The sequence below is a fragment of the Notothenia coriiceps genome, unplaced genomic scaffold (genome assembly GCF_000735185.1).
Source record: "Notothenia coriiceps isolate Sejong01 unplaced genomic scaffold, NC01 NC01_scaffold00036399, whole genome shotgun sequence".
In the NCBI taxonomy this organism is placed as follows: domain Eukaryota; kingdom Metazoa; phylum Chordata; class Actinopteri; order Perciformes; family Nototheniidae; genus Notothenia; species Notothenia coriiceps.
In genome coordinates this window covers 772,427-798,740 of record NW_011369100.1, presented here as the reverse complement: position 1 = coordinate 798,740, position 26,314 = coordinate 772,427, and the positions used below count along the sequence as shown (strand labels likewise).

The window sequence follows — 26,314 nt, the reverse complement described above, 5'->3', positions numbered from 1 at the left end:
GGTTCCGAATTGATTTTAAAATCCTTTTATTTGTTTTCAAAGCCCTAAATGGGCTGGCTCTTGCCTATATAGCCGAACTCCTCCATCGCTACACCCCAGCCAGAGCTTTAAGGTCTGCTGACCAGCTGTTGCTGATAGTGCCCAAGACCAGGCTCAAAACCAGAGGGCACCGAGCCTTCGCAGCAGCTGGCCTCAGGCTCTGGAACAGTCTGCCCCTCCATGTGAGGTCGGCCCGGACACTAGGGTTTTTTAAATCTTCACTAAAAACACACTTTTTCTTTCTGGCCTTCTAGTCAGAGCGGAGTATGACACCTGACTATTCCCTGTGTTTTTGTTTTTTATATTTCTGTTGTAAATTATTGTCTTTTATTGTGATTGTAGTAATGTGTTTTTATTACATGTACAGCACTTTGGCTCGACCAAAAATCGCTTTCAAGTGTGCTATATAAATAAAACTTGATTTGATTTATCAAGTTAGGATTATGTCGTATGTATCAATGAAAAGATAAATCAAAGCTATCAAAATCACATAAAAAAAAGAGACTTGAGTTAATTTAGTCAAATGTGTCTGTTTTCTAGTTAACTTTTTTTTGCAATCATTTACACACAGAAGCGTTTTCTTAAATACTGAATAATCAAATACATTTTGAAGTTCTTCTGCTTTACTTGAGAAATGTGATGTTATGGTACTTTGAAAACCCCAACTCTGTTCCTGTCAAATACAGGCATAAAATGGCCAAAAGTTCTGTTAAAATAAAAAATCTTTGCTGCATTTGAATGGCAAATAGCACATTCTAGTTTTTAAACAACTACTGTACAAAACAATTTAACTTAGTTTAATTGTAACAGAATGTATGATCATCCAAGAAAATATAATGCTGTTCTAGATAAACCTACCCAGTAATACGGTAAGATGCTCCACTTACTTACTACCTATCTACAACAGAAAATAATGCACACACAGGGATACATAAATATGACAAAGTGACACTGACAAGAATCAAAAGGACTTGTACAATTTGATGGCTTGTTCATTTGAAATACGGAATTATTACCATCTATGTCTTACAACCCTAAAAGATGGAAACATTTTTGAAATACCAGTATTAAAGTTTATTTCCATATACTAAACAAATATATTTTGGGGGGAAATATTCTGATAAGCATAAAATGGTTGAAAATCTTCAAAGTGCTTCATCACACAGTGGGAGATAAACACGGGGACCCCTGGCAGTGCACAGACGGAGCGTCCTGAGAATGCCTCCAGCATGTGTCACAGTGACTCTTACCTCCCATCGAGGTCGCTGCTGGCATCTGGTGTCACCGACTGCTGAGTCACAGCAGCCTGTCAGCCCCTGAACCTGCAGCAACACAACATCTATTGGAAATGACTCATTTTGTTTACAGATGATCAATTTTACTATGCGCAGGCTGTCGACTGTCTCAGAGTATTTCTGTACACAGCCTCATCTTCGATCAATGCACCCTGTCATGTTGACACAGTTGGAGGTGACACTAATTTGCTTTCAGTCAATTTACGAAGTCAGTTTGTCCTTTCTTGATAAGTAAAAAAAAAAGAAAAACGATGATCGTGGCCTGACAGGCATTTTAATGTGAAAATTGAGCAATACATTCTGAATTTAGTGAGTTAAAAGGCAATAACCCACAGTTGTTGTTGGGAAATTAACTAAACAATATATTTAACTACCACGGTTTTGCTTGATGGTGCATTAACATTCATAATATATATAAATAAACTGTTTTTCTTCAATATCAAGTATTTTTCCATAACCTTCCCTGAGTTTGTAGTGTCCTTTGCTTGTCTACACTGAGATGCATTTCACTCAGGGTTGGCAGATAGCTGTCAAACACACGTAATGCTCTCATCATCTTTATCAGGGTGACCTCAACCCTTTAAAATGTTACCCTCCAAGGCCTCAGAGTTTACAATTCCACTTTTCTTTTACTTTTATCCTCTGTAAAAACGTTTATGTTTGGGGGACAGAGGGACCACCTCACCTCTCACTTTCTTTTCTTAGCTCAATTGTTCAGACACTTGGATCCTGAGCATGACACACATTCGCAACAATCATCAAGTCCCTGGCCGGCCCCCAGCAGCCCAAATAGGAGCGCCTAAAAATAAGCAGCATGCCGCAACTGTTGCGCTGTCTGGGGTCTGACCAATCACGGCCCCCTCTCCCCCGTAAACCGAGCCCCACTCCCCTTATTCTCCAGGATTATAGAGTATGATCACAGAGGCTGAGTGACGCGGCCCTGGGTCCTTTATATACCCAACTCTTTCCTCGCTCAGCAGTCAAGTTAAACACGCTCGAGTCAACTTTAACAGTGCAGCTCAAGCTCACCTGCCGCGGGACTTCATTTTTCTAAAACCGACATCCTCCTCGGAGCTATAAGAGAGGAACGACTTCACAAGAGGGTGCCAATTAAAAAAAGCGGACGACCTGCTGCCTTGCCCATTGTCCATCGGATGTTTTAATCCATCAGTGTCTTGACATAAGTGGTTTCTTCGCAAGTACATCCGAAAAATCTCTAGGCTGCTTTTTGAACTCTCCAAAGGGTGAACTTTCCTCCGCGAGAGCGCGCTTGTCGTCCTCCTGCTAAAGTTTTCTGCGCACAATTCAACACTTAAGTGTCACCGAGGTATAAAAGTGGACACGGAAAACGCCACCATGATGAGCAACAACTACAGCGACGACCAGCCGCCTCCACAGTACTACCAGGCCACAGACTTTGGGGAAGAGGAGGACGACGAGATGCCAGCCGGGGAGAAGGACCTGGCCGAAGATGCGCCCTGGAAGAAGATTCAGCAGAACACGTTCACCAGGTGGTGCAACGAGCACCTCAAGTGCGTCAACAAGACCATCACCGATCTCCAGAGGGAATTTACTGATGGGCTGAAGCTAATTTCACTCCTGGAGGTTTTGAGCCAGAAGAAAATGTACAGAAAGCACCACATCAGACCCAACTTCCGCCAGATGAAACTGGAAAATGTGTCTGTGGCACTGGAGTTTCTGGAAAGGGAGCATATCAAACTGGTTTCCATTGGTAAGTTGAATTTTTGGCTTGTGAAGAAAACACACTGTTAAATGACCTAAAGGGCAATATATCAATAGTTACCAAGCTACATTAGATAGGAATCAGTTATAAAAATGTATGACAGTTATTGATAATCTCCTTAATAAGATGATGTGGTTCAATATTTAAAAGCTGAACCATGACCACATATCTTTGGATTTTTTAAAATGTATCACACACTCATATTGTGCGGCTACTCTCTTTGCATGCTATCAGCCCATATGTCAGTCAGCAGTGAGACATGGGTTTCACAGGCCCCTGGAAAGCTGCATGCAGCTGGGGCCATCAGCTTATTGGAAAGTTACTGCAGAGGTGCCACTGAGGTCATTAACTTGAGTCAGGGCCAAGGACTGAAAGCTCTATAATATTCTCATAAGCATTATCCTGCTGCAGCAATGTGGTAAACTATGAGCTGGACATTTGCTAGGCCTGTGCTAATGAAAATGACACGATTTATACCTGGGGACGGCAGTCACACACACACACACACACACACACACACACACACACACACACACACACACACACACACACACACACACACACACACACACACACACACACACACACACACACACTGTAGCGAAAGGTCAGGGGTCACAACGACTCAATGAGGCTCCGCACTGACAGCATATTGCTGTCCTGAGCCATCAGCAGCTCGTGTGAGGTGAGGATTAACTCTGGATGGATTTGGGGATCAGACTGTGCTACGGATAGCTGAAGTTACAGTAAATTGTTGTGGAAAGATGTGTCACACACAAAAGTCAGAAATAGACTTTATCCCACAAGAGCGAACAGAATGCCACCTCTTAGAAATATTTTACAACTGGCGAGAAACTAGTAGCCTTATATGAAAAGCCATAAAGAAGAAAGGTTATTAAAACTTTGACAGGGTATTTTTCTGTTTTGGTGACTGATGATCTCTGCCACACACTGGAGAGAAATTCCCGGCTGAGGCTTTGGCCGGTGGACTGTGAAGGCCACAGTGTGTCCACCGCCATACACTGAGAGTTATATTTGATTGGTGTGTGACATGAGGGCGTCAACCAGTATTTTTTATTGTTAACTCAATTATTAGTTTCGTATTTTGTTCTTCAAATGATTAGTTCTCAGTGTTTCTTAAGTGACGTCCTGGCTGTCCTTTTTCCTAAAAACTTAGAGATAATCTTATTACTCTCAAAGCGGAGTAAAGAAACCATAACATATTTAAGAATCTCTGAATTTAGACTTTTTTTCTTATTTTCATTCTGTTAAATCCATTACCAAAATAGTCTGTGATTAATTTTGTATTCGACAAACAGTTTGATCAGAAGAATCTAATATTTGTTCAAATCTCAGGGTCCTGGTTAAAGGAGGGCAAAGGTCACCATCACAGTTAATCTCAAAGTGTGCAGTGTGTATCTATGATAGTGCCTCTGGGACTAAATATGTTACTGGCAGTATTTCCCCCGCTGTACTGACAAACACAACAGGTCCAAATGAAACAGGTCGTCATAACAGAAGTCCTGGCATTTTATTTCCCAGAAGCCTCTCCCTCCATGCGGCATCCGTGTGGCCCTCTTAAGATAATGGCTTTCTCATTACAGTGACCTGGAGACACTTAAAAAAAAAATCTCCCCTCAGGCTTAGTCACACATGTGTCACACTATGAAACTAGATACCATCTGATGGATGTCTCTTTGAGCACACAGTTGCCCCTAAATCAGGACACAGGAGGATCCAAACCAACACACTGTGCCACGTCGTGCCACCTGCCTGCGCCAGTCAAACAGTGACACATCAAACACTTCCCTCTGATAGGAGGCAGTCATCTATGAAGAGACACGTAGTCGTAAAAAACAACCTCTCAATAAACAACTGGCATCAAAGTCCCTTTGTTATTAAAGTCTTACTGAATTAAGTGGAGTGTATCACATAAGATTATTCGATTAGTAGATATTAAAGTCAAACGCTCCTTAGAGGTTTTCTTGTTTAAATGGCTGAACACCTAAATGAAGGTGGATGTGAAATAGCCTATTTGACAAACTTTTCCTCAGAGCCCTTCAGGAAATGAGCTGCATGCTCGCTGTCAATGAATCTAATCTACAAACTATTTGATTGATCACACTGTTGCGCTACAAGTTTTGGACGTAATTGAAATCCAAGTGGAGTTTTATGCAGAGAGGGATCCACTTCCACACATCCTCAGCTGTCACTGTCTTCAGAGTGCCATTGTGACTGGATGACAGATTGTCAGGGGTCCTCAGCCAGACAGCTGTCTGAGAGAAAGGAGCTCGGGGGAAGCAGAGAGAAGCATTAAATTCTTGTCTCCTCAGCAGTCAATCATCATTGTTTATATTTCTGATCCACTCTGTAGAACAGCATGGGAAGACTAGTCTGATAAAATACATTTAAGGTTTAGATCTTAGGACTTGCCTATGTGAAACCATTCACTATTAGAGTGTAGTGCCCTCACCAATGAAATGCAGTTAACTAGTATATAATAAAGAAATGTACGACATGGTGTATGGTGTGAACATTTTGGAAGTTTTAAACCTCATGTTTGTCTCTGTCCAACTACAGATAGCAAAGCCATTGTGGATGGGAATCTAAAGCTGATCCTGGGTCTTATCTGGACTCTTATCCTCCACTACTCTATCTCCATGCCCATGTGGGACGACGAGGATGAAGAGGAGAGTAAGAAGCAGACCCCCAAACAGCGCCTGTTGGGCTGGATTCAGAACAAGGTGCCCCAGCTGCCCATCCATAACTTCAACCGTGACTGGCGGGACGGCAAAGCCCTGGGAGCTCTGGTCGACAACTGCGCCCCTGGTAAGAAGTGTGTGGTGTCACCAGCTGAGCCTACAGGCTGGGTGGAGTAAGTGCTGAGTCAGACTACGTGCCTGGCCTGTTGAGGGCTTGTTGTATAGTGGTTTTCCTTGGTTGCTATGGAGGTTGAGGTCAGGCATGTGTCAGTCAGAGTGTCACCTTCAACAGTATCACCTTCTCAGGAGAATTTGTCTCCTTTGCTCCTCATATAGAAACGAGGAGTGTATTTCTCCCACACACTTCATGGCACAAACACACACACACACAGATTCAGATGTCAGTGTGTTAGCTGTCTCTGGAGAGCAGCTAGTGTCAGTAGGTTGTAGAGGGGTTGCTGATGGCCGGGGGACGTCCCTGCCAGCTGTCCCACAATGACTGAAGCATTCCCTCTTACTGTTTCGGGCCCTGAGGCCCAAGCCCTGCTTTAGTGTTTATAGCCTTGCTGCTACACAACACCCCCAAATTTGGGCACCATTCCTCCTCCTCTGTCAGGGGGGATGCTTGGCTCCGCATCAAAATGCAGAGTTATCTGTCACAGGGAGGTGCCTAAGCCACAGATCCAAGGGCCACAAGGCCACAGTTTGAGCCATAGCCAGTTCAGGCTTCTGCTTCAAACATTGAACATCAGAGTCCTATCCGTGCTGTGCATCACAGAGTGAAGGTGGAGGAGTAACAAGAGGAGTGCAAAGCTCCGACTTTTACTGTGTTTATATGAGCCATTGATCTTTGGAGATGCATCTTTCAAACACTGTGCAGCAGCACTGACCATACAAGGTTCTGTTCTTTCATCAGCTATTACCAAACAGCAGGGTTACTGACGAAACTCACTCCGTTCTGAAAAACACACAAGCTCTGCTTTCAATGCAGATACACAAAAAAACAAGTTAATTGGCCAGATCAGGAATACATAAATGTTTTATCTGACACAGTTTCTGTTCTTACATACAATCTATGGCATACGTCCTGCTTCTTGGGGTATTGCAGTGATGTTGCATTATGAACTTTGGGGCTCTGGGTTAACTCCAGTGTCAATAATAATTGGATGATAGTATTCTATGGTGTGCCTGTACAGGCCTATTGAGTGAGTAGCCACTCCATCAGCAACACTAATCCAATTTAGGCATTAGCAGTTTGGAGGAGGCTAGCTACAGCCCTAGTGAAAGTGCTAGTGCTTCTTGAGCGATAGCACAGCGTAAGACCTTTATTGTCACACTTCATAGGAGCAGAGCAGTGTGGGTAAGGTCATGCATGTTGTAGTTGAAGGTGTTAGACAGATAGTAGTGACAGCCCAAGTGCCCTTATTATAGCAACAGTAGTGTAACACTGACTGCATTGTGCAGGATTGTCTAATCTTCCTGTTTGCTTTCCGTTAGGTTTGTGTCCTGACTGGGCAGAATGGGACCCCAACCATCCTGTGGAGAATGCCAGAGAAGCCATGCAACAGGCTGACGACTGGCTGGGTGTGCCTCAGGTAAGATTCATGATGGATGTTGCTGACAAAGTGCTTTTTAGTTTGCTTTGGTTCATCTGGGTGTAGTTGATCTCACAGGACAATACAACAAGACAAGCATGTCTCGTTTCTACCTTCAGGTGGCAACATAGTCCATACTCAATGGAAATACATTCAGCAACACAAGTCATTACCATGCAATTAAAATGGAGCACCAAGAAACATTTGCAAATGAAAACTCACCACATGTACACACACTGGCGCGGCAACACTGAACTGAAAAAAGGCAGTACTGTGTATGAAATGGAGCCCAGTGTTTTCCAGGGAGATCATGCTGGAGGGTGTCATGAAATATTTATTACCCATCACACTTCCAATATTTCCATTCACTTTATTGTGGCTCTCAGTATGCGAGTTTGTAGCTTTATTGAGTAGTTCGTGAATTTGTGGGGGTATGAGCTTTCTGAACACCTCCCGAGCCAGCCGCTGAAACAGAGGTGTGCGCTCATCAGAATACCAATGTGAACAGAGCGGGGGTGCAATATTTCCACTCCCATTTGTAAGACTCCGAGTTTCCGTATTGTAATGTGCTCGATGTAGGTTGTTTACTTGTTGGTCTAAGGCACGGGGTTAGCTGTTCTCCATGAGGCTTAGAATTGGTAAAATAGCTGGGTGGGGGGAGGGGGTGTATGTCATGTATACAGGCCTGGGGGCTGGAGTGCAGTGTGGTGTTAAGGAGATGTGGGAAAATTCTGGCTCAGGATAAATCCCCCTGGCTGGCTTATTGAGGGCAACAATCCTTAACCCTGCTGTCCTGGGGTTAAATATAACCAGCGCCGTGCATGGCTTTGTGCCACGTTGTGATAGACAGGCAAACAAGTGCTTGAAGGGAGCGAGGAGTCAGTAGTGGGGGGAATAAATAAATGTAATCCTTGTTAAATCCTATTGCACTATGCTTAATAAGGGAACGCTTTATAAAGAGTAAACCATACCCTTCTTACAGTTCAAAATACTCTTAGGATGTTACATGAAAACTGAGCTTGACCTTATATGTTGACTGTACTTTTCAATCAAAACACAATACACATTATTAACCTCTGATATGCTGATTGTCTTTTTGTGCTGCAGGTGATTGCCCCTGAGGAGATTGTGGACCCAGATGTGGATGAGCACTCTGTGATGACCTACCTGTCTCAGTTCCCCAAGGCCAAACTGAAGCCCGGCGCTGATCTCAGGCCTAAACAGCTTTTCCCAGACAAGGCCAAAGCCTATGGACCTGGTGGGTAGCCACGAACACCTGCATAGTTTTAAAAAGTTCATATTAACAGTATAAATGTATATGGAATAATGTATAACTACTCAGTCCTGAAAAACAGGGCATGGATAGTATACCTAGGGGATAATAAAAGTTAGAAAGCTTTTTAGTTGATGTGCCACTGTGTTGCAGAATATATGACCAGATCCTGTGTCTCTGTATTTACATTACAGGTATTGAGCCCCATGGCAACAAGGTAATGCAACCGGCTGTGTTCACTGTGGAAACTCTGGAAGCTGGCAGTGGGGAGGTCCTGGTCTATGTGGAGGATCCTGAGGGACACAAAGAGGAGGCAAGTTATACAAAAAGCCTGCAAGTCAACTCACACAATCTTGCTAAGTTGCAGAGTTTTGCAAAGTAAAGGCCCTGACACACCAGGCCAAAATCGGTCTAGCATCTAATCTTTAATTTAACCCTCTCTTACTTCTTATTCTCCAGGCTAAGGTTAAACCCAACAAGGACAAGAGCAGATCATACACTGTCACCTATCTTCCCAAAGTTGAAGGTGTTCACAAGGTAAGAGCAGGTCCACACATCACTCAGCACAACACGGTCAAATAACTTTAAAGTGTCTTAACTTTGTCTTGCTTTTGTCTCTTTAGGTGAAAGTGCTGTTTGCTGGTCAAGACATTGACAAGAGTCCATACACAGTGAATGTAGCGAAGGATTTGGGCGACCCCAGCAAAGTACATGCCAGGGGACCAGGTCTGGATGCTACAGGCAACGTGGCCAACAAACCCACCTACTTCGACATCTACACAGCTGGTTAGTACATGACCATAACAAGCGTCAATAACAAGCATGTGATCTGATGAGAGGCTTGCAGTATTTTCAAACAAAGTAAAAATAAACTGTAAAATATTCTGAGGGAACTGAAGATAAATCATCCTTCAATCTGTGATACTGTAACTAATTTCTTTCCTGTCACACTCAGGTGCTGGTAATGGTGATGTAAGTGTGGTAATCATCGATCCTCAGGGCAAAAAGGACACCGTGGAGCTCATCCTGGAGAATAAGGGCGAAAGTGTTTTCCGTTGCACCTATCGTCCCATGCTTGAAGGGCTTCACACCATCCACGTACTGTTTGCAGGCCAAGAGATCCCCAAGAGCCCTTTCACTGTCAACATCGCAGAGGGTGAGCCATCTGTCTGTGTCGTCAATTAGTGTCAGACAAACCAGATTTCTTATCATGCTGTTAATGTCAGGGTGATCTATCAATCACAATCTAGTCATTTTTATTTCCCCTGGGAACACTCTCCCAGTATAGACCGTAACCATTCCTATCTGTCATTTTTAGCTCCTCCAGTTGCTCCTCTGCAGATAGCCCCTCAGTCAATGCACACACCCCCTGGAGCGAAGGGTGGAAAGGGGGTACCCCCCCATAAACCCGGCCGCCCAAGTTAGTATGGTTTCCTGGGAGGAGCTTGTGCCAGTTGCTAAGCCAGAACCGCCCAAACATTTTCTCTTTGCCGCGCCCTGCAGATTGTGCTTTCTGTAAGAATAGAGTGCCGCGGCTCAACGCCGAGCTTGGTCGCCTGCTCCAACTTCCTGCGTCCTGTAGCTTGATGATTTTGTTATGTTCCGTGAGAGAGGAAATGCAATGTGGAACACATTTTCCCATTTTGTATTTCTGTCCATGTTCTTCTTTGTTAAATGTCTTTGCTTTTCTGTTGACATGTTTGTTTATCACATCTACGTTTGCATCAACCAGCATTCGATTTAAGCCTGCAGTCAACATTTTGGAGTGACTGACTGAAATGTTGTCAGACGCCCCCTCGATGCTTTCAAATGTGTCAATATGCTATTGAGCATTCTGCATTTCAGTATTATGTGCTGCAACACGCTTTCTGATTGCAGGTTCTGTCTGTCAAACTTTAAGGAATCCTAACTGCATTGGATATTTGAATTTCTTTGCTACTAACATTGCTGTAAAATGCTTGATATTATCGCTATTATCGATATTATTGCTTTGTTAAACATTTCTCTCTAACACTTTTTGTTATTCCTTTCAGCAATAAACCCAAATGCATGCCGAGCTACAGGCAGAGGCCTTCAGCCCAAAGGCGTGAGGGTAAAGGAGGTTGCAGACTTCAAAGTTTTCACCAAGGGAGCTGGCAATGGATCACTGAGCGTCTCAGTCAAAGGGCCAAGTGAGTCAGACAGCTTTCATCCTTTGCATCACTCATCCTCATACATCTTTACAACTATTCACTTTGTTTGGGTTTTTATCTGAAGGGTAACATTCTCATATATGATAAACTAAAAGCATAAAATGTCTCTACGCCTTGATAAGTATCCATGTTCATTTTATTCTTCCTCCTCAGCTGGAGCAGAGCAGCAAGTGAAAGTGCGAGATGCAGGAAACGGTGTGTATGAATGTGAATATCTCCCACTTAAGCCTGGTAAATACACAGTGAGCATTGCCTGGGGAGGCCAGCCCATCCCACGCAGGTAAGTTTCAAAAGCTGCCTTAAGCTATTCCTTAACAATTCGCATTCACATTTGTAGTTGGTTATATTGTGTACTCTTGTGTACTGCAGCCCCTTCGAAGTGGAGATTGGTCAGGAGGCAGGTTTTCAGAAGGTGAGGGCCTGGGGTCCTGGTCTGAAGACTGGCATGGTGGGAAAATCGGCAGACTTTGTTGTAGAGGCTATCGGCACTGAAATTGGAACTCTAGGTGAGATATTAGCTAATAATATCAGCTCTTTCAGAAGAAAAGTGGATCCAAAAAAGAATTCTCACTGTGAAACTTGTATTCTTAATGTTTAGGCTTCTCCATCGAAGGCCCATCACAGGCTAAGATTGAGTGTGATGATAAGGCGGATGGCTCCTGTGATGTGCGCTATTGGCCCACTGAGGCCGGTGACTATGCTGTCCACGTCATTTGTGATGACGAGGACATCAAAGACAGCCCCTTCATGGCCCACATCCTTCCTGCTGCCAATGACGTCTTCCCTGAGAAGGTAATTCCCACTCACTGAAATATACATCATATAAAAGCAGGTTGCCATATTCTCAACAAATACATTAAAACAACAACATGTTGCAGGTGAAAGCATTTGGTCCAGGCCTGAAGCCAACTGGCGTCATTGTGAACAAACCGACTGAATTCACCATTGATGCCACCATGGCTGGGAAAGGTCACCTCAAAATATACGCACAGGTGGGTAGAGAGCCAGTTTGTGAAATCTTCATTGATTATTTATGGGAACACATCATTGATGTTGCATGTAAAGAGCAGATCTGACATGCTTTTGTACCCACAAAGGACGCTGAAGGCAGCACCATGAACATCAAGATAACTGACAAGGGAGACGGCACATATATTTGTGTGTACACCCCTGTCAAGTCCATTAAACACACCATCATCATCACCTGGGGGGATGTCAACGTGCCCAACAGCCCCTTCAGGGTAAGGCAAATGATAATATACTAGCGCACACACACACACACACACACACACACACACACACACACACACACACACACACACACACACACACACACACACACACACATATATATATATATATATATATATATATATATATAACATTGCTCCTTTGAAATTCAGTCAATTAAATATAATGATACTCGAGCAATTATGGATGAAGTAAGAGTACTGCAGCAGTTCTACTTGAACCAACTGCTTTTGCTTCAAGTACGATGTGAATTCATTAGGTGCTGGTTGGAGAGGGTTGTCATCCCGATAAAGTCAAAGTCTATGGGCCCGGAGTGGAGAAGACGGGGCTCAAGGCTAACGAGCCAACATACTTCACGGTGGACTGTGGGGAAGCCGGTCAAGGTGAGCATTTACAAGGAGATGGTGTAGGAGGTACAAAAACACTTCTGAGTTTAGTTCACAATTATAATAAGTGCTACACCATGTGGGATGTTGAAAAATATAAAAGGAACACATGAACAGAATAAGCAATGCTGTGCAGTTTATTTGAAATGTACTTGAATTAAAGCTGTAGGCAATGGAGCGACTGTGTCTATTTATTCAGATCATCTATTTTTGAATGACCTTCTTGAACTATGCTCGCTGCTATGCACCATTAGGGGACATCAGCATTGGAATCAAGTGTGCCCCAGGGGTGGTGGGCCCTGCCGAGGCTGACATCGACTTTGACATCATCAAGAATGACAATGACACCTTCACTGTCAAGTACACTCCCCCCGGTGCAGGCCGATATACCATCATGGTGCTGTTTGCTGACCAGGTAGGAATACAATTCCCAGTGAAAGACAGACTGATGAGTGAGGTAGAATTTTCAATTTCATATTACTTGGTCTTCAGTCCTTTCTTATGACTATTTTATGATTGACTCTTTCAGGAAATTCCCATCAGTCCATTCAAAGTCAAGGTGGATCCTTCCCATGATGCTGGTAAAGTGAGAGCAGAGGGCCCCGGAATCAACAAGACAGGTGAGATCCACTCCATGAAATAGTTTATTTAGAATGACCAGAAACCACATTCTACATTTCTATGAAGTAATAGAAATGATTGATGATTGGATTAGGATTGATAGCACTGACAAAACACGGGTGTTTTTCAGGAGTGGAGGTGGGCACTCCAACCCACTTCACCATCTACACAAAGGGAGCTGGCAAGGCCAAGCCTGAGGTGCATTTCACAGCATCAGTCTCAGGAGAGGCGGTTCGTGACTTTGAGATCATCGATAACCACGATTACTCCTACACTGTCAAGTACACAGCTCTACTACAGGTACAGTAGGCCTCAGTTTGAAGCCCATTACAGAGATTATTCATATGTGGGTTTTCTCCGGAAGTTTTTCCTTGTACGATGTAAGGGTCTAAGGATAGAGGGTCGTTTTTCTCATACTGATATTCTGAACAATCTGTGCTGTTGTATTAGCTGTAAAGTGTCTCTACTGTAGGCTATTTTTATTATATGTACAGCACTTTGGCTCGACCAAAAATCGTTTATAAATGTGCTATATAAATCAAATTTGATTTGATTTGATATGAATCACTCAAATCCATTAATTTTCATTCTTCCATTTGTGCCTTCAGGGTAACATGACCATTTCAGTCACTCATGGAGGAGATCCTATTCCCAAGAGCCCTTTCATCATCACAGTGTCACCACCACTGGATATTGGAAAGGTGAAAGTGGAGGGATTAGACACGAGTAAGTTACACTAAACAAAACGTTTGCATTTACTATGTAGAAAGTTAAATGCAGCAGTTAAAGCATTTCATCTTCTTGCAGAAGTGGAGGTTGGAAAGGATCAGGAGTTCACAGTAAACACAAAGGGCGCTGGTGGGCAGGGGAATGTGGGGGTGAAGATGACCTCGCCCTCAGGCCGACCAATCCCATGCAAGCTGGAGTCAGACAAAGCCAAAGGCACTCACGGTGTGAAGTATATTCCCCCAGAGGAGGGGCAGTACAAGGTTGAAGTCAGCTATGATGGCAACCCGGTGATGGGAAGCCCCTTTGGGGTTGAAGCTGTGATGCCTGCCGATCCTTCCAAGGTAAAAGTTCATAAAAGCTTCTTGTAGTTCTGCACTGTGGGAATGCTCGAGGCTCATGAAACCTACAAATATTTGATGTTTTATACACCATATCTCAAAAACTGACCTGACTGTTGCATCACAGGTGAGAGCTTTCGGCCCAGGCCTGAAGGGAGGCATTGTGGGTAAACCAGCTCCATTCACTATTGACACAAAGGGAGCTGGTGCAGGTGGGCTGGGTCTGACTGTGGAGGGTCCCTGCGAGGCAAAGATTGAGTGCCAGGACAACGGGGACGGCACATGCTCAGTGTTTTACCTGCCCACCGAGGCTGGGGAGTATTCTATCAACATCCTGTTTGCGGAGCAGCACATCCCCGGCTCTCCCTTCAAAGCTGCAGTGCGCGCAGCCCTGGACCCCGGAAAGGTGACGGCTAGCGGGCCGGGCCTGGAGAAGGCCAAGGCCGGAGAGCCAGCGACCTTCACTGTGGACTGCACCCGGGCGGGCGACGCTGAGCTCACCATTGAGATTGTGTCAGAGACCGGGACGAAGGCTGAAGTTCACATCCAGAAAACTGCTGAGGGCACCTTCTCTGTCACATACACCCCACCCTTCCATGGCACACACACCATCACAATCAAGTATGGTGGCCAGATGATTCCCCAGTTTCCCAAGGTGCTGCAGGTGGAGCCCTCAGTGGACACCAGCGGGGTGCATGTCTACGGGCCAGGAGTAGAGCCCAGAGGTAATTAAGAACCTAAGCATAAAAATGTGTTGGCATTCGTGCCAGGTTTTAATACACCTAGGGTATGTACTAAAGAAAGATTTATTTTAGTCATTAGTCAATTGTTATGAAAGCAGCTGAAGTCATTTATCAAGCAAAATGCCACACTTGCCGGTAGCTTTTTCTCAAACTTAAATTATTATTATTCAGATACAGCTTTTGAAATGTGGTTCTGAAAACGTAGGAGATGTCACCTTGTTTAGACTAAACAAACAATAGTAAACAGATGAAGCCATAAAGAAAACATTGCATTGTTAGCTGCAGCCAGAGTGTGCACTTTAAGTAGTTAAGAAAAATCTCTTTACAAGGATTTATAATGTCAAGTCTTTAACATGACCGAAGCCTCTTGGTCTAGTTTGTCTTTGGCAACAAATCACCTGAAGGGCTTTTCTGTTTCAAGGGGTCCTCAGAGAAGTGACAACACACTTCATCGTCGATGCTCGCACCCTCAACAAGGCGGGAGGAACTCATGTGAAGGTTCAAATTATCAGCCCTTCCAACACCAACACAGAAACCTTCATCACTGACAAGGGAGACGGCACCTACAGAGTGGAGTACACAGCATTCGAGGATGGTAGGAGAACAATATTACTTTATCTGATTTAACAATGTTAATTCACACGGTTAGAATATCACGCAGTGACATCGGCATCAAACAACAACAGTTGAAGATGTACACAGTATGTCAAAAGTACAACATAACAAACCTAAACTGCTGCAAATAGAAAGAGGATTTTAGTTATAGGCAGCTGTCTGAGAGAGAAAACAGACAATCTCTAACAGGTGTTTGTTTACAGGCGCCCTTTGGGAATAAGGCAGCAGGGTGGAATAGAAAGAACGAGAAAGAGAGGGGTATAAATACAGAATGATGCAGTAGAGCAATGATGTGAGGGGCAGAGAGCAGAGAGGCTCTTTTTTATAAATAGTCTGCTCTTGAACAGAAGCTCTTAACCAGCCAGGTATGTGTGCTGAAGGCTGCCTGAGCACAGCTCTATGACAGGGGATATTATTAGAGACCTATAACACAAAGCAAAGAGATCACAGAGCACTTCTCCACCACCAGACAGGCTCTAATATCATCGCAGTGCTGCTGGGAATCTGGCATATAGGCCTACTGAGAGGGCTCTGTCAAAAAAAAATGTTGCTACAGAATAATGAATAGGGAACAGATGTAACGCCTTGTACGTTCACCAAAGCGTCTGCGCTCTGGATCTTTTTTTAAATAAACAGATGTTTGTGTCCCTAAAAGGGAATTTGTCTGGCTCATAATTAAAAGCAAGTGGCAATAACAGAAAACCATTTGTTTGCTTTGAGAACATTCAGGCAGAGAGGTATGGCAGCAGGCATTGAACTGGTGTATCTGTTTGTGAGCAGGAATGCATCTGATCGAGGTGCAGTATGACGACGCGCCGGTGCCCAAGAGCCCCTTCAGAGTGGCGGTGGTGGAGGGATGTGATCCGACACGGGTCCGTGCCTTTGGACCGGGACTGGAAGGAGGGATTACCAACCAGCCCAACTGCTTCACTGTGGAGACCAGGTACTGTTGAATCACATCCTCCACTTTCACTTTGTCTCACTGCGATCTATGCAGTTCGACCTATGCAGTTTTAATATACATTTTATCAGGTATATGTTTTCCAAAGGTCCTGATTTAAAGTATTACACACTATCATGGAGGGGAGGTTTTCTGTTAGAAGGTTCTTTATTTTTATTTTGTCATACGAACATAGCTACGGTGTAGTTATGCAGATGAAAATCTTAGGTCACAGGCTCCTCCAACAGTGCAACACAATAACACAGATAAACAGAAAGATATAGTGCAAGTAAATAGTAAATACAAAAAGAAGAAATAGTGCAATAAGAGTCTATATGCAAGTTATTGGAATGATATATTAGAGAAATAGATAAATAATTACTAGGTAACAGATGAATGTTATGGATGTTGTTTCAGCAGTTCAGTTGTTTAGCAGTCTTATTGCCTATGGTATGAAACTGTCTCTGAATCTGGTGGTTTTAGTCCGGATGCTGCGGTAACGCCTGCCAGACGGCAGCAGGCGCTTGTTTTAAACAATATGCAAATGAACTGTAACTTTCCAAAAATAATGATCCTTTTTGTGACGGCATTAATTACATAACTATTCATTTTTGAGTGGAAAATAAATTAAAATGTTTCTTTGATGGTTGTGACTTATATTAGCCGGTAATCCTTGTATGGTAATGCGTTGGCATGACGAGCGTTAAAAGAGACATTTGTGAAATTAATTTAAAAGCGTTGGCTTCTCTCTCAGGGGTGCTGGTACAGGAGGCCTGGGCCTGACCATCGAAGGAGCATCGGAAGCAAAAATATCCTGCAAGGATAATAAAGATGGCAGCTGCAGTGTGGAATATATCCCCTTCACTACCGGAGATTACGACGTCAACATCAACTACGGAGGTCATCCGATCCCTGGCAGTCCGTTCCGGGTTCCAGTGAAGGACCCCGTGGATCCCACCAAGGTGAAGTGCTCCGGTCCTGGTCTGGGCACCGGAGTGAGAGCTCATGTTCCTCAGACCTTCACCGCAGACTGTACCAAGGCTGGACAGGCCCCACTGGATGTCAAACTCTATGGCCCAACAGGTGAGATCATGCGTTTGATATTTAAAAATCCATGTCTTCTCTAAGCTGACAAATAACAGCATTTCAACTTTACATTATATGATTGATTCTAAAATGTCCTAATTCCAGGTACTGTGGAGCCAGTTGGTGTGAAGAACAACGGCGATGGCACCCACACGGTTCACTACACCCCAGCTCAGGATGGCCCTTACACTGTAGCTGTAAAATATGCAGATCAGGAAGTCCCACAGAGGTACGGTATAATTTAAAAAATCCCCCCACTAAGCCAGGAATGTGCAGATATATGTCTTAATTAAAGTTCCACTCTGTCTGGCAGGATTTGAAAAAGAAGTTCAGCAAATGTTCTTTTCCCTTTAGTAATTAAACTTGATATTCTCCCCTGTCTTTCTTCTAAAGTCCATTCAAGGTGATGTCTCAGCCTGGGCATGACGCCAGTAAGGTGCGCGCCAGCGGCCCCGGTCTAGACACAAAAGGTGTGTCTGCAAGTCTGCCAGTTGAGTTCACCATCGATGCTCGTGATGCTGGAGAGGGACTGCTCACTGTGCAGATTCTGGTGGGTTCAGCTACCTTACATCAATCATCATTTTTCTAACAATAAGTCACCATTTAAAGCAACTTAATTTAATGTATTGACAGGACCCTGAGGGAAAGCCAAAGAATGCCACCATCCAGGACAACAGGGACGGCACCTACACCGTCTCCTATGTTCCTGACTCCACTGGCCCATACACCATCACCATTAAATATGGAGGAGACGAGATTCCTTACTCCCCTTACCGCATCCAGTCCCTGCCCACAGGAGATGCCAGCAAATGTTTCCTCACAGGTGAGAAAACCACTGTGATCTTTAAGTGGTCTAATAAATAAACATTTAATTATTTATATTCAAAATTGCCATTTTTTTCTTTCCAGTTTCCATCGGAGGTCATGGCGTGTGTGAGTAACAGTGACTTTGGTTTTTTTATGAGACCGATTGCTCGAAAAATCTCACATTCAATGCATTTATTTAGCACTTACTCTTTATCTTTATTATCTCTTTCCTCAACAGCAAATCTTCAGAAGCTGCAGACCTCTGAGGATACAGTTATCACAGTGGATGCAAAGGCTGCTGGGAAGGGCAAGGTGACCTGTAAGGTTCAGACCCCACAAGGGATGGAGCTGGACATGGACGTGATGGAAAATCGCGATGGGACCTTTGACATTTACTACACAGCCCCCGAACCTGGGAAATATGTTATTACAATCCGCTTTGGGGGACAGAACATCCCGAAGAGCCCCTTCCATGTGATGGTGGGTAAAAGAGTTTATAAAAGATGCTACAGTTGTTTGCTGGGTGCGCTTTTGCTCTGACATTTACTTGTATGGAACCAACTGTTTTTCTTTTCTCTGTATTGACAGGCCACAAATGAGCCAGTCGCTCCCCGTGATACCGTGGACCCTCTCTTCCGTCCTGTTAACTTCCTCGTCCCCTTCACGCCACAGCAAGGAGAAATCACAGGTGTGACACAAACCACTCTAACTGAAAGAAAATCCTGCACACAAACACACCCACACATTGTCGCAACCATATTTTTAGGTCACTGACATTTCCCCACACTGCTGTCATTTCCAGGTGAGGTGCGGATGCCTTCAGGCAAGACTGCCCGCCCTCATATCACTGACAATAAGGATGGCACCATCACAATAAAGTACCAGCCCACAGAGAGAGGTCTGCACGAGATGGACATTAAATATGAAGGAAACCACATTCCAGGTCAGAATCACAGCATTTTAGGAGGATGGGAAGCCGTTTCCAACTCTAAATATGATGAATATATTTTGTTCTCTTAAATAAAATGTCTGTATACATTTTTGTATCCCTTATAGGAAGTCCTTTGCAGTTCTTTGTGGATGCTGTGAACAGCGGAGTGGTGACAGCTTATGGCCCAGGTCTGAGTTACGGGATGGTCAACAAGGCTGCCACTTTCACTGTGGTCACCAAGAATGCAGGAGAAGGTACTATACTTCATTTCCTGACAGCTATTTCTTATTTCCCAGTGGATTTGTGTTAATACAGTTAACCCTTACCTTACTCAGCAGAAAAGTAAAAACGTGTTATTCTTCCTCCCCTCTCAGGTGGTCTGTCCCTGGCAGTGGAGGGTCCGTCTAAGGCCGAGATCACCTGCAAGGACAACAAAGATGGCACCTGCACTGTTTCCTACCTGCCCACAGCTCCTGGAGACTACAACATCATTGTCAAGTTTGACAACAAGCACATTTCAGGCAGTCCTTTTACTGCCAAGATCACTGGTGAGAAAATAAATCACTGACTTATTTACTGTTGATCATTATAGTGGATGTGTTTATAATAAATCAGGTTTACGGGGTTGACAAACATCTAAACCACCTTTTTTATGTTAAGGTGATGATGCCATCACCAGGACATCTCAGCTGAATGTCGGCACAGCGGCTGACGTGTCCCTGAAGATCGCAGAGACTGATCTGAGCTCTCTGACTGCCAGTATCAGAGCGCCATCAGGCAATGAGGAGCCCTGCCTGCTCAAGAAGCTGCCCAACAGACACCTCGGTGAGATATTCTCTTTCCAGATAAACAAAATCACAGGAAGAGTGGAACATAGATAAGCAGTGTTTGATTCATTGTATGCTTTTCGATTTTATTTCTCTGGTTCTTTCTCTTGATTTGTTCCCCTCTCTCTTGCAGGTATTTCTTTCACCCCTAAGGAGGTTGGCGAGCATGAAGTGAGCGTGAGGAAGAATGGTGTGCACGTTGCCAACAGTCCTTTCAAAATCATGGTTGGCCAGTCAGAGATTGGCGAGGCCAGCAGAGTGAAGGCTTTCGGCAAAGGCCTGACAGAGGCACACACTTTAGAAATGGCTGAATTCTTTGTGGATACAAGGAATGCAGGTACGATTCAGAGACGGAATATTTCACCTTTACAGCAAGCGAGGTCAGAACAAGTACAAAGGCAACACATACGTTTTTTTAACTACTCTCTGTACTTCTCTTAATCCTTCAGGTTATGGAGGTCTAGCATTGTCGGTTGAGGGTCCGAGCAAAGTGGATATCAACTGTGAAGATGTGGAGGACGGGACCTGCAGGGTCACCTACTGTCCAACAGAACCTGGAAGTTACATCGTTAACATCAAGTTTGCTGAAAAACACATCCCAGGTTTGAATCTTTTTACTGGAAAATGTACAAATGCTAAATCTTTTGACATGTTAACATAAAATAAATCGGTATATATGTTGTTCTCTGCCCTCCAGGAAGTCCTTTCACAGTGAAGGTGACCGGAGAAGGAAGGATGAAGGAGAGTATTACTAGAAAGAGACAGGCGTCTACTATCGCCTCAGTGGGCAGCACATGCGGCCTTAACCTCAAGATCCCAGGTGGGTACATGAGTTCAGTCAGAAACGGTTACAAGGCAGCGGTCAACCACCATCAAATAAATGTACTCCCATTTGTATCCTCACTGCTTTTTTTCACGCTTCAGGAAACTGGTTCCAGATGGTTTCAGCTCAGGAGAGGCTGACCAGGACTTTCACCCGCAGCAGCCACACATACTCCCGCACTGAACGCACGGAGATCAGCAAAACCCGGGGTGGAGAGACCAAGAGGGAGGTCCGAGTGGAGGAGAGCACCCAGATGGGCGGAGGGGGAAGCCCCTTCAGAGATGTTTTTGGAGACTTTCTGGGCAGAGAAAGCCTCAGCAGCTTTGCTGGAATCACTGCCAGACCTGAAGGTGAGTCCACATTTAAACCCTATTTTTGAGCTTGAAAATAGTTTGGCTTAAATTGTGCTATTTTCTCAAAGATATCTGTTATACATTTTCTGCAAATGTCTATCCTAAAGTGTCGTCTCTGCGGTTATTCCTTCCTCATAGTAGTTGAGAGTGGCTCTCAGGCCATGACGGCTCAGGTGACCAGCCCCAGTGGGAAAACAGTGGATGCTGACCTAGTTGATGGAGGGAGCAGCACCTACAGCGTGCGCTTCATCCCCCAGGAAATGGGACCCCACACTGTCAACGTCAAGTACAGAGGCCAGCACGTCCCCGGGAGCCCCTTCCAGTTTACTGTGGGGCCCATGGGGGAGGGAGGATCACACAAGGTCCGTGCCGGAGGACCTGGTCTGGAGAGAGGCGTGGCTGCAGCACCTTGTGAGTTTATGGAGAAAGAGATTTCTACAAATACTGATTACGACTTGATTTTTTATAATTCCTTCAATTTGCCATAACATCACAACACAATAGGACAGACACGTGTTACTGAAATAGGGAAAGAAAAAAGGCAGAAGAGGACAAAAAGGACACTAAATAACATATAATATAATAAAACACATAATAATAAGTAATACAATATAAATCAAGAAAGTAGAGCTTAATTAAGAAAATAGTAAGCTTGATTTAATTCAACACATGATTCAAATATTTATTAAAATGTTAACACCAACATTGTTTCCCCCTCTCTAGCTGAATTTAGTATCTGGACCAGAGAGGCAGGTGCTGGCGGTCTGTCCATCGCTGTGGAGGGTCCCAGCAAGGCTGAAATCTCCTTTGAGGACAGGAAGGATGGATCCTGCGGCGTCTCCTACATAGTCAAGGAACCAGGTAAAAACATTTGTTGCCCCAAAGAGTAGAAAGACCCCAATTTTACATTTTTTCAAAGTGTTTTTTGTCTCTAAGCTGCTAAACTTTTCAATATTTATTTCATACTTCCTTACAGTTCATTTGTTGGTGAAAGTTAATAATCTGTCTGCTTCCCCAGGTGACTACGAGGTGTCAATCAAGTTCAACAACGAGCACATCCCTGACAGTCCATTCATCGTTCCAATTGCTACGCTGTCAGACGAGGCCCGCAGGTTCACTGTTACTAGCGTTCAGGTAAAATTACACACACATGCACAAAGAAAACCAAAGCCACATCAACATAAAAACAAAAACAACACATGCAGTCACAACATATCAGGTTTAAAAAACAGATTGCATTTAACATTGTTAGAGTAGCTGTAGATATTTCTGTCTAATAGCAGTTCGCCCTTGAAGTGTAATTTAACGCCAGAGTTGGAGCGATAATACTGTGATGCTGGCCAGTGATGAAGGGCTGGATTAACTGTCCCTTGCTAATGTTGGGCATCACAAGCTGTGCTATGTGTGGGCGGGCAGCGAGTCTTAGTGATTCTGTGTCTGTGTTGTCAATTGTGTCTCTGACTGAGAGGAAAACGGCGAGAAAACAGTGGGTGCAAGATAATGACTTCTTTATAGATACCTGTGACAGCTCACAATATTGCTCTCCGCGTTACAGATATGTGTTTTATTTGCTTTCAGTTTCCATTACAATTGCCAACAATGCTCCAAACATATATTTTTACCTGGCTGAAATGCCTCTTCAGAGTGCTTTTCTACCACTTGAAGCCGGATGAAGTGCAATATCAGACCAACGTTTACAATGTCGTACTGCCTCTTATGTCAGGCAGGACAGCTCGTATGCCTGTAGGGCAAAAACACTAAACGCCTCGCTCTAAACTATGACCTTTTCTGCCTCTTACACCCAACCGTTAAATCTATTCTAGTTCAGGCACGATGAGTCACACACTTTGTTTCCCTGGAGGTGCAGGCACACAAACAAACAAACACACGCACGCACATATATTCTGATCATATTCTTCCATATCTTTTGCAGGAGAAGGACTTGAAGGTAAATCAAGAGGCATCCTTCGTGGTGCAGCGCAATGGGGCTCGAGGTGTGGTTGACGCCAAAGTTCACACCCCCTCCGGCTCTTCTGAAGAATGCTATGTCACTGAGCTTGACAGCGGTACGCACCAACCTCCCTGTAGTGAAAAGTAGACTTCATTATATTCAGTTTCTCTTTTTTAGATCTGTCATTTAAGAGTACTTTACTCAGTTGTGTTGTTTGTTTTGTTCAGACAAGAATGCAATCCGCTTCATTCCACGGGAGAACGGAGTTCACGCCATAGATGTCAAGTTCAACGGATGCCACATTCCTGGAAGCCCCTTTAACGTGCGAGTGGGAGACCCGGGGCTGGTTGGAGACCCTGGCATGGTGACAGCACACGGCCCTGGGCTGCTGGGAGGGACCACTGGTAGGAATCACCACCACCACAAATTCCATTATGTTAAAAATGTAGCTGATGACGAAGCATGGCTTCACTGTAATGTTGTGCAATAATTAAGAAATCTTCTCATCTTTTTCTACATTGTAGGCGCGCCCTCAGAGTTTGTGGTCAACACCTGTAACGCAGGCTCTGCCACTCTATCGGTCAACATCGACGGGCCATCTAAGGTCAAGATGGACTGCCGGGAGTGTCCTGAAGGCTACAAGATCACCTACACACCCATGGCACCCGGCAACTATCTCATCACCATTAAATATGGAGGGCCACAGCACATAGTGGGCAGCCCTTTCAAAGCCAAAATCACAGGTCTGTTTGACAGTCACTCTCCCATCTGATCTGTGGATCTCACATGACAAGTGTCTCGATTATGAAACAAATGTTCCTCTGATAAAAGCGAGGAAGTCCGGAAAATGTTATGTCATCTTCGTTCCTCAACTCAGTGTATATTTTACACAAAAACTGTCTTTCCCTGGCACTGCAATGAAATACTCCTGCTGTCACTACTAGCAAATTCCCTTTTCATTTATTAATGCGACATAAAATACTTTCAAGAGTAAGAAAAACTCCCATGAGTGTAGGAAATTCACTTTATTGGAAAGTGGTATGAAATATTTTTCATTTTGTTCTCTAGTATCACAGACTGAGTCTTGATGACATTAGATAACCTCTCTCTGTTTGTGCTACAGGAGCCCGGCTCTCAGGGGGACACAGCCTCCATGAGACCTCCTCTGTATTGGTCGAAACTGTCACCAAGACCTCCAAAGTGGGCGGTGCTTACAGCTCCAGCTCCTCCTCTTCCACCACCTCAACGAAGCTGACATCTGATGCCAGCGTGGTGGTTTGTCGTGGAGCAGGGCTCTCCAAGGCTGTGGTTGGACAGAAAAACAATTTCACAGTTGACTGCAGCAAAGCAGGTGAGATTATCTGCCACTTAAAAGAAAAAATACTTTATATTCATACATTACCAACATAAGTCAAATATCTGGATGAACATCGGGCAGACACAAAAACAATTAACATTCACACGAGTCATTAGTTTGAGTCCTGTTTTTGGCAACCAGAGACTTTCAATCCTCTTTCCATCTCCAGAGCGATACATCTTGCTCTTCAGCGGCTTAATGCGCCACTATTCAGACATTTTTGGTGTTTGGTGCTGGGCAGGTAGCATACATTTTGTCTTGACTAAAAACAGGGTGGATGAGTATTGGTAAACGAAGCCTTACAGTTACAGGGTTTCATCCAAAACAAAGAGCTAAAAGACACTGAAATGCAGAGCTTTGGTGAACAGAATAATAATAATAATACATTACATTTATAAAGCGCTTTTCCTGGTGCTCAAAACGGAGATGGGTTTATCACTATGAGCAACACCTCTTGCATTATACTTAATCATTTCATCCATTGCTTGCATAAAATGTTTGATAAACACATCTTCAAGATAAAAATAACCCATTTGTCAATCATAAAATCATTAAACCCTCTATTACTTCTCATCCAGGTTCCAACATGCTGATGGTCGGGGTGCATGGACCCCAAGCCCCTTGTGAGGAGGTGTATGTCAAGCACATGGGCAACAAGCAATATAACGTCACCTACACCGTCAAGGACAAGGGGAGCTACACCGTCATTGTCAAATGGGGCGACGACAACATCCCCGGCAGCCCTTACAAGGTGGTTGTACCCTAAAAAAGAACTGCCCCAGTGCCACGTCCCGTCCCCTCCACTGACCCACAACCTTTCTCTCGTCCTGTGCACGCATCGATCCGGTTCTTCCTTTCCGGTGCTTCTCTTGCTCTTCAGCAGATTACAATTTGCTCAACATGCACTAAAACCTGCGGGGACTTTTGCTTACAGTTTTTTGATGTCAGAATATCTATTGTGCCAAAGTTTTGCATTAACTCCATGACATTTACAAGCATGCATCATCATTCAGCGGTGTAAAGGCAGACTGCGTAGTTTATGAGCCTTTGAGTGATGTTTTGCTCGGTCCATAACATTTCCTCTCTCTGTTCTGTTGTGTTGTAAACGAAGGTCATCATACATGACTGTTCAGAGATGTTGGAGTAATCAACAGTTTTAAAGTGTGATGCAATATGGTTTTGTATGGTTTAAGAATGAGATATTGATTTTTGTTATATTAACCTATTTTTTGGTAAGTCTTTGCAGACCTAATAAAGATTGAATTGCTAACTTTCCAGACAACATTGATTGCATTTATTTGACTCCTCACAGCGCTGGCAGAGCCTTTGCCAATTCAGCAGAAGGCATTTCTCACTCTTCAGATTTTTACAGTTTCATCATGCAGCTATTTTCTGACCACTGCTGGCTCTGCCTTCTGAGCAGCCCTCAGGATATTTTCTCCTGATCAAAGAGTTGCTCAAATGAGTATCTGACCGGTATTCTAAAAGATGGCTTCCAAGGCATTTAATATTCTGAGTGTGCCATGATACATTTCATATCATTTCAACATTACTGCTTAGTATTAGAGTGATGAAGCAATCCAGGACATTCAGTCATTTCAGTCCTCTCATTTACATCCTGTACTTGTGCAGATGCAATCACAAGATGGCAGCATAGTCAAGCTCTCTTATAAATCTACGGCTCAACAAAATACACCAGAACGAAATCTCCATTGT

General features: G+C 44.0%; 1 protein-coding gene across 2 annotated transcripts; it reads left to right on the top strand.

Annotated features, from left to right (window-relative positions):
* The first annotated feature begins 2,320 nt into the window (after positions 1–2,320).
* LOC104963709 (filamin-C) lies at positions 2,321–25,880 on the top strand. 2 transcript variants are annotated; one of them, XM_010792333.1, is made up of 47 exons: positions 2,321–3,066; positions 5,659–5,907; positions 7,278–7,375; positions 8,483–8,633; positions 8,843–8,961; positions 9,108–9,185; positions 9,272–9,434; positions 9,604–9,804; positions 9,967–10,068; positions 10,682–10,819; positions 10,994–11,120; positions 11,210–11,346; positions 11,439–11,632; positions 11,719–11,832; positions 11,938–12,081; positions 12,351–12,474; positions 12,732–12,892; positions 13,007–13,097; positions 13,229–13,398; positions 13,707–13,824; positions 13,906–14,168; positions 14,293–14,890; positions 15,330–15,503; positions 16,304–16,466; positions 17,218–17,546; positions 17,655–17,778; positions 17,943–18,099; positions 18,183–18,372; positions 18,459–18,482; positions 18,595–18,836; positions 18,945–19,044; positions 19,159–19,299; positions 19,413–19,541; positions 19,662–19,835; positions 19,948–20,112; positions 20,248–20,451; positions 20,564–20,716; positions 20,812–20,934; positions 21,039–21,287; positions 21,429–21,701; positions 22,014–22,151; positions 22,309–22,424; positions 23,224–23,356; positions 23,469–23,645; positions 23,766–23,984; positions 24,365–24,592; positions 25,177–25,880. In XM_010792333.1, exons 1-47 carry the CDS (start codon positions 2,691–2,693, stop codon positions 25,362–25,364), a joined length of 8,229 nt encoding a protein of 2,742 aa, XP_010790635.1. In that variant the 5' UTR covers positions 2,321–2,690; the 3' UTR covers positions 25,365–25,880. The 2 variants fall into 2 exon arrangements, with proteins under 2 accessions (XP_010790635.1, XP_010790636.1); XM_010792334.1 differs by lacking the exon at positions 9,967–10,068.
* Positions 25,881–26,314: the final 434 nt, after the last annotated feature.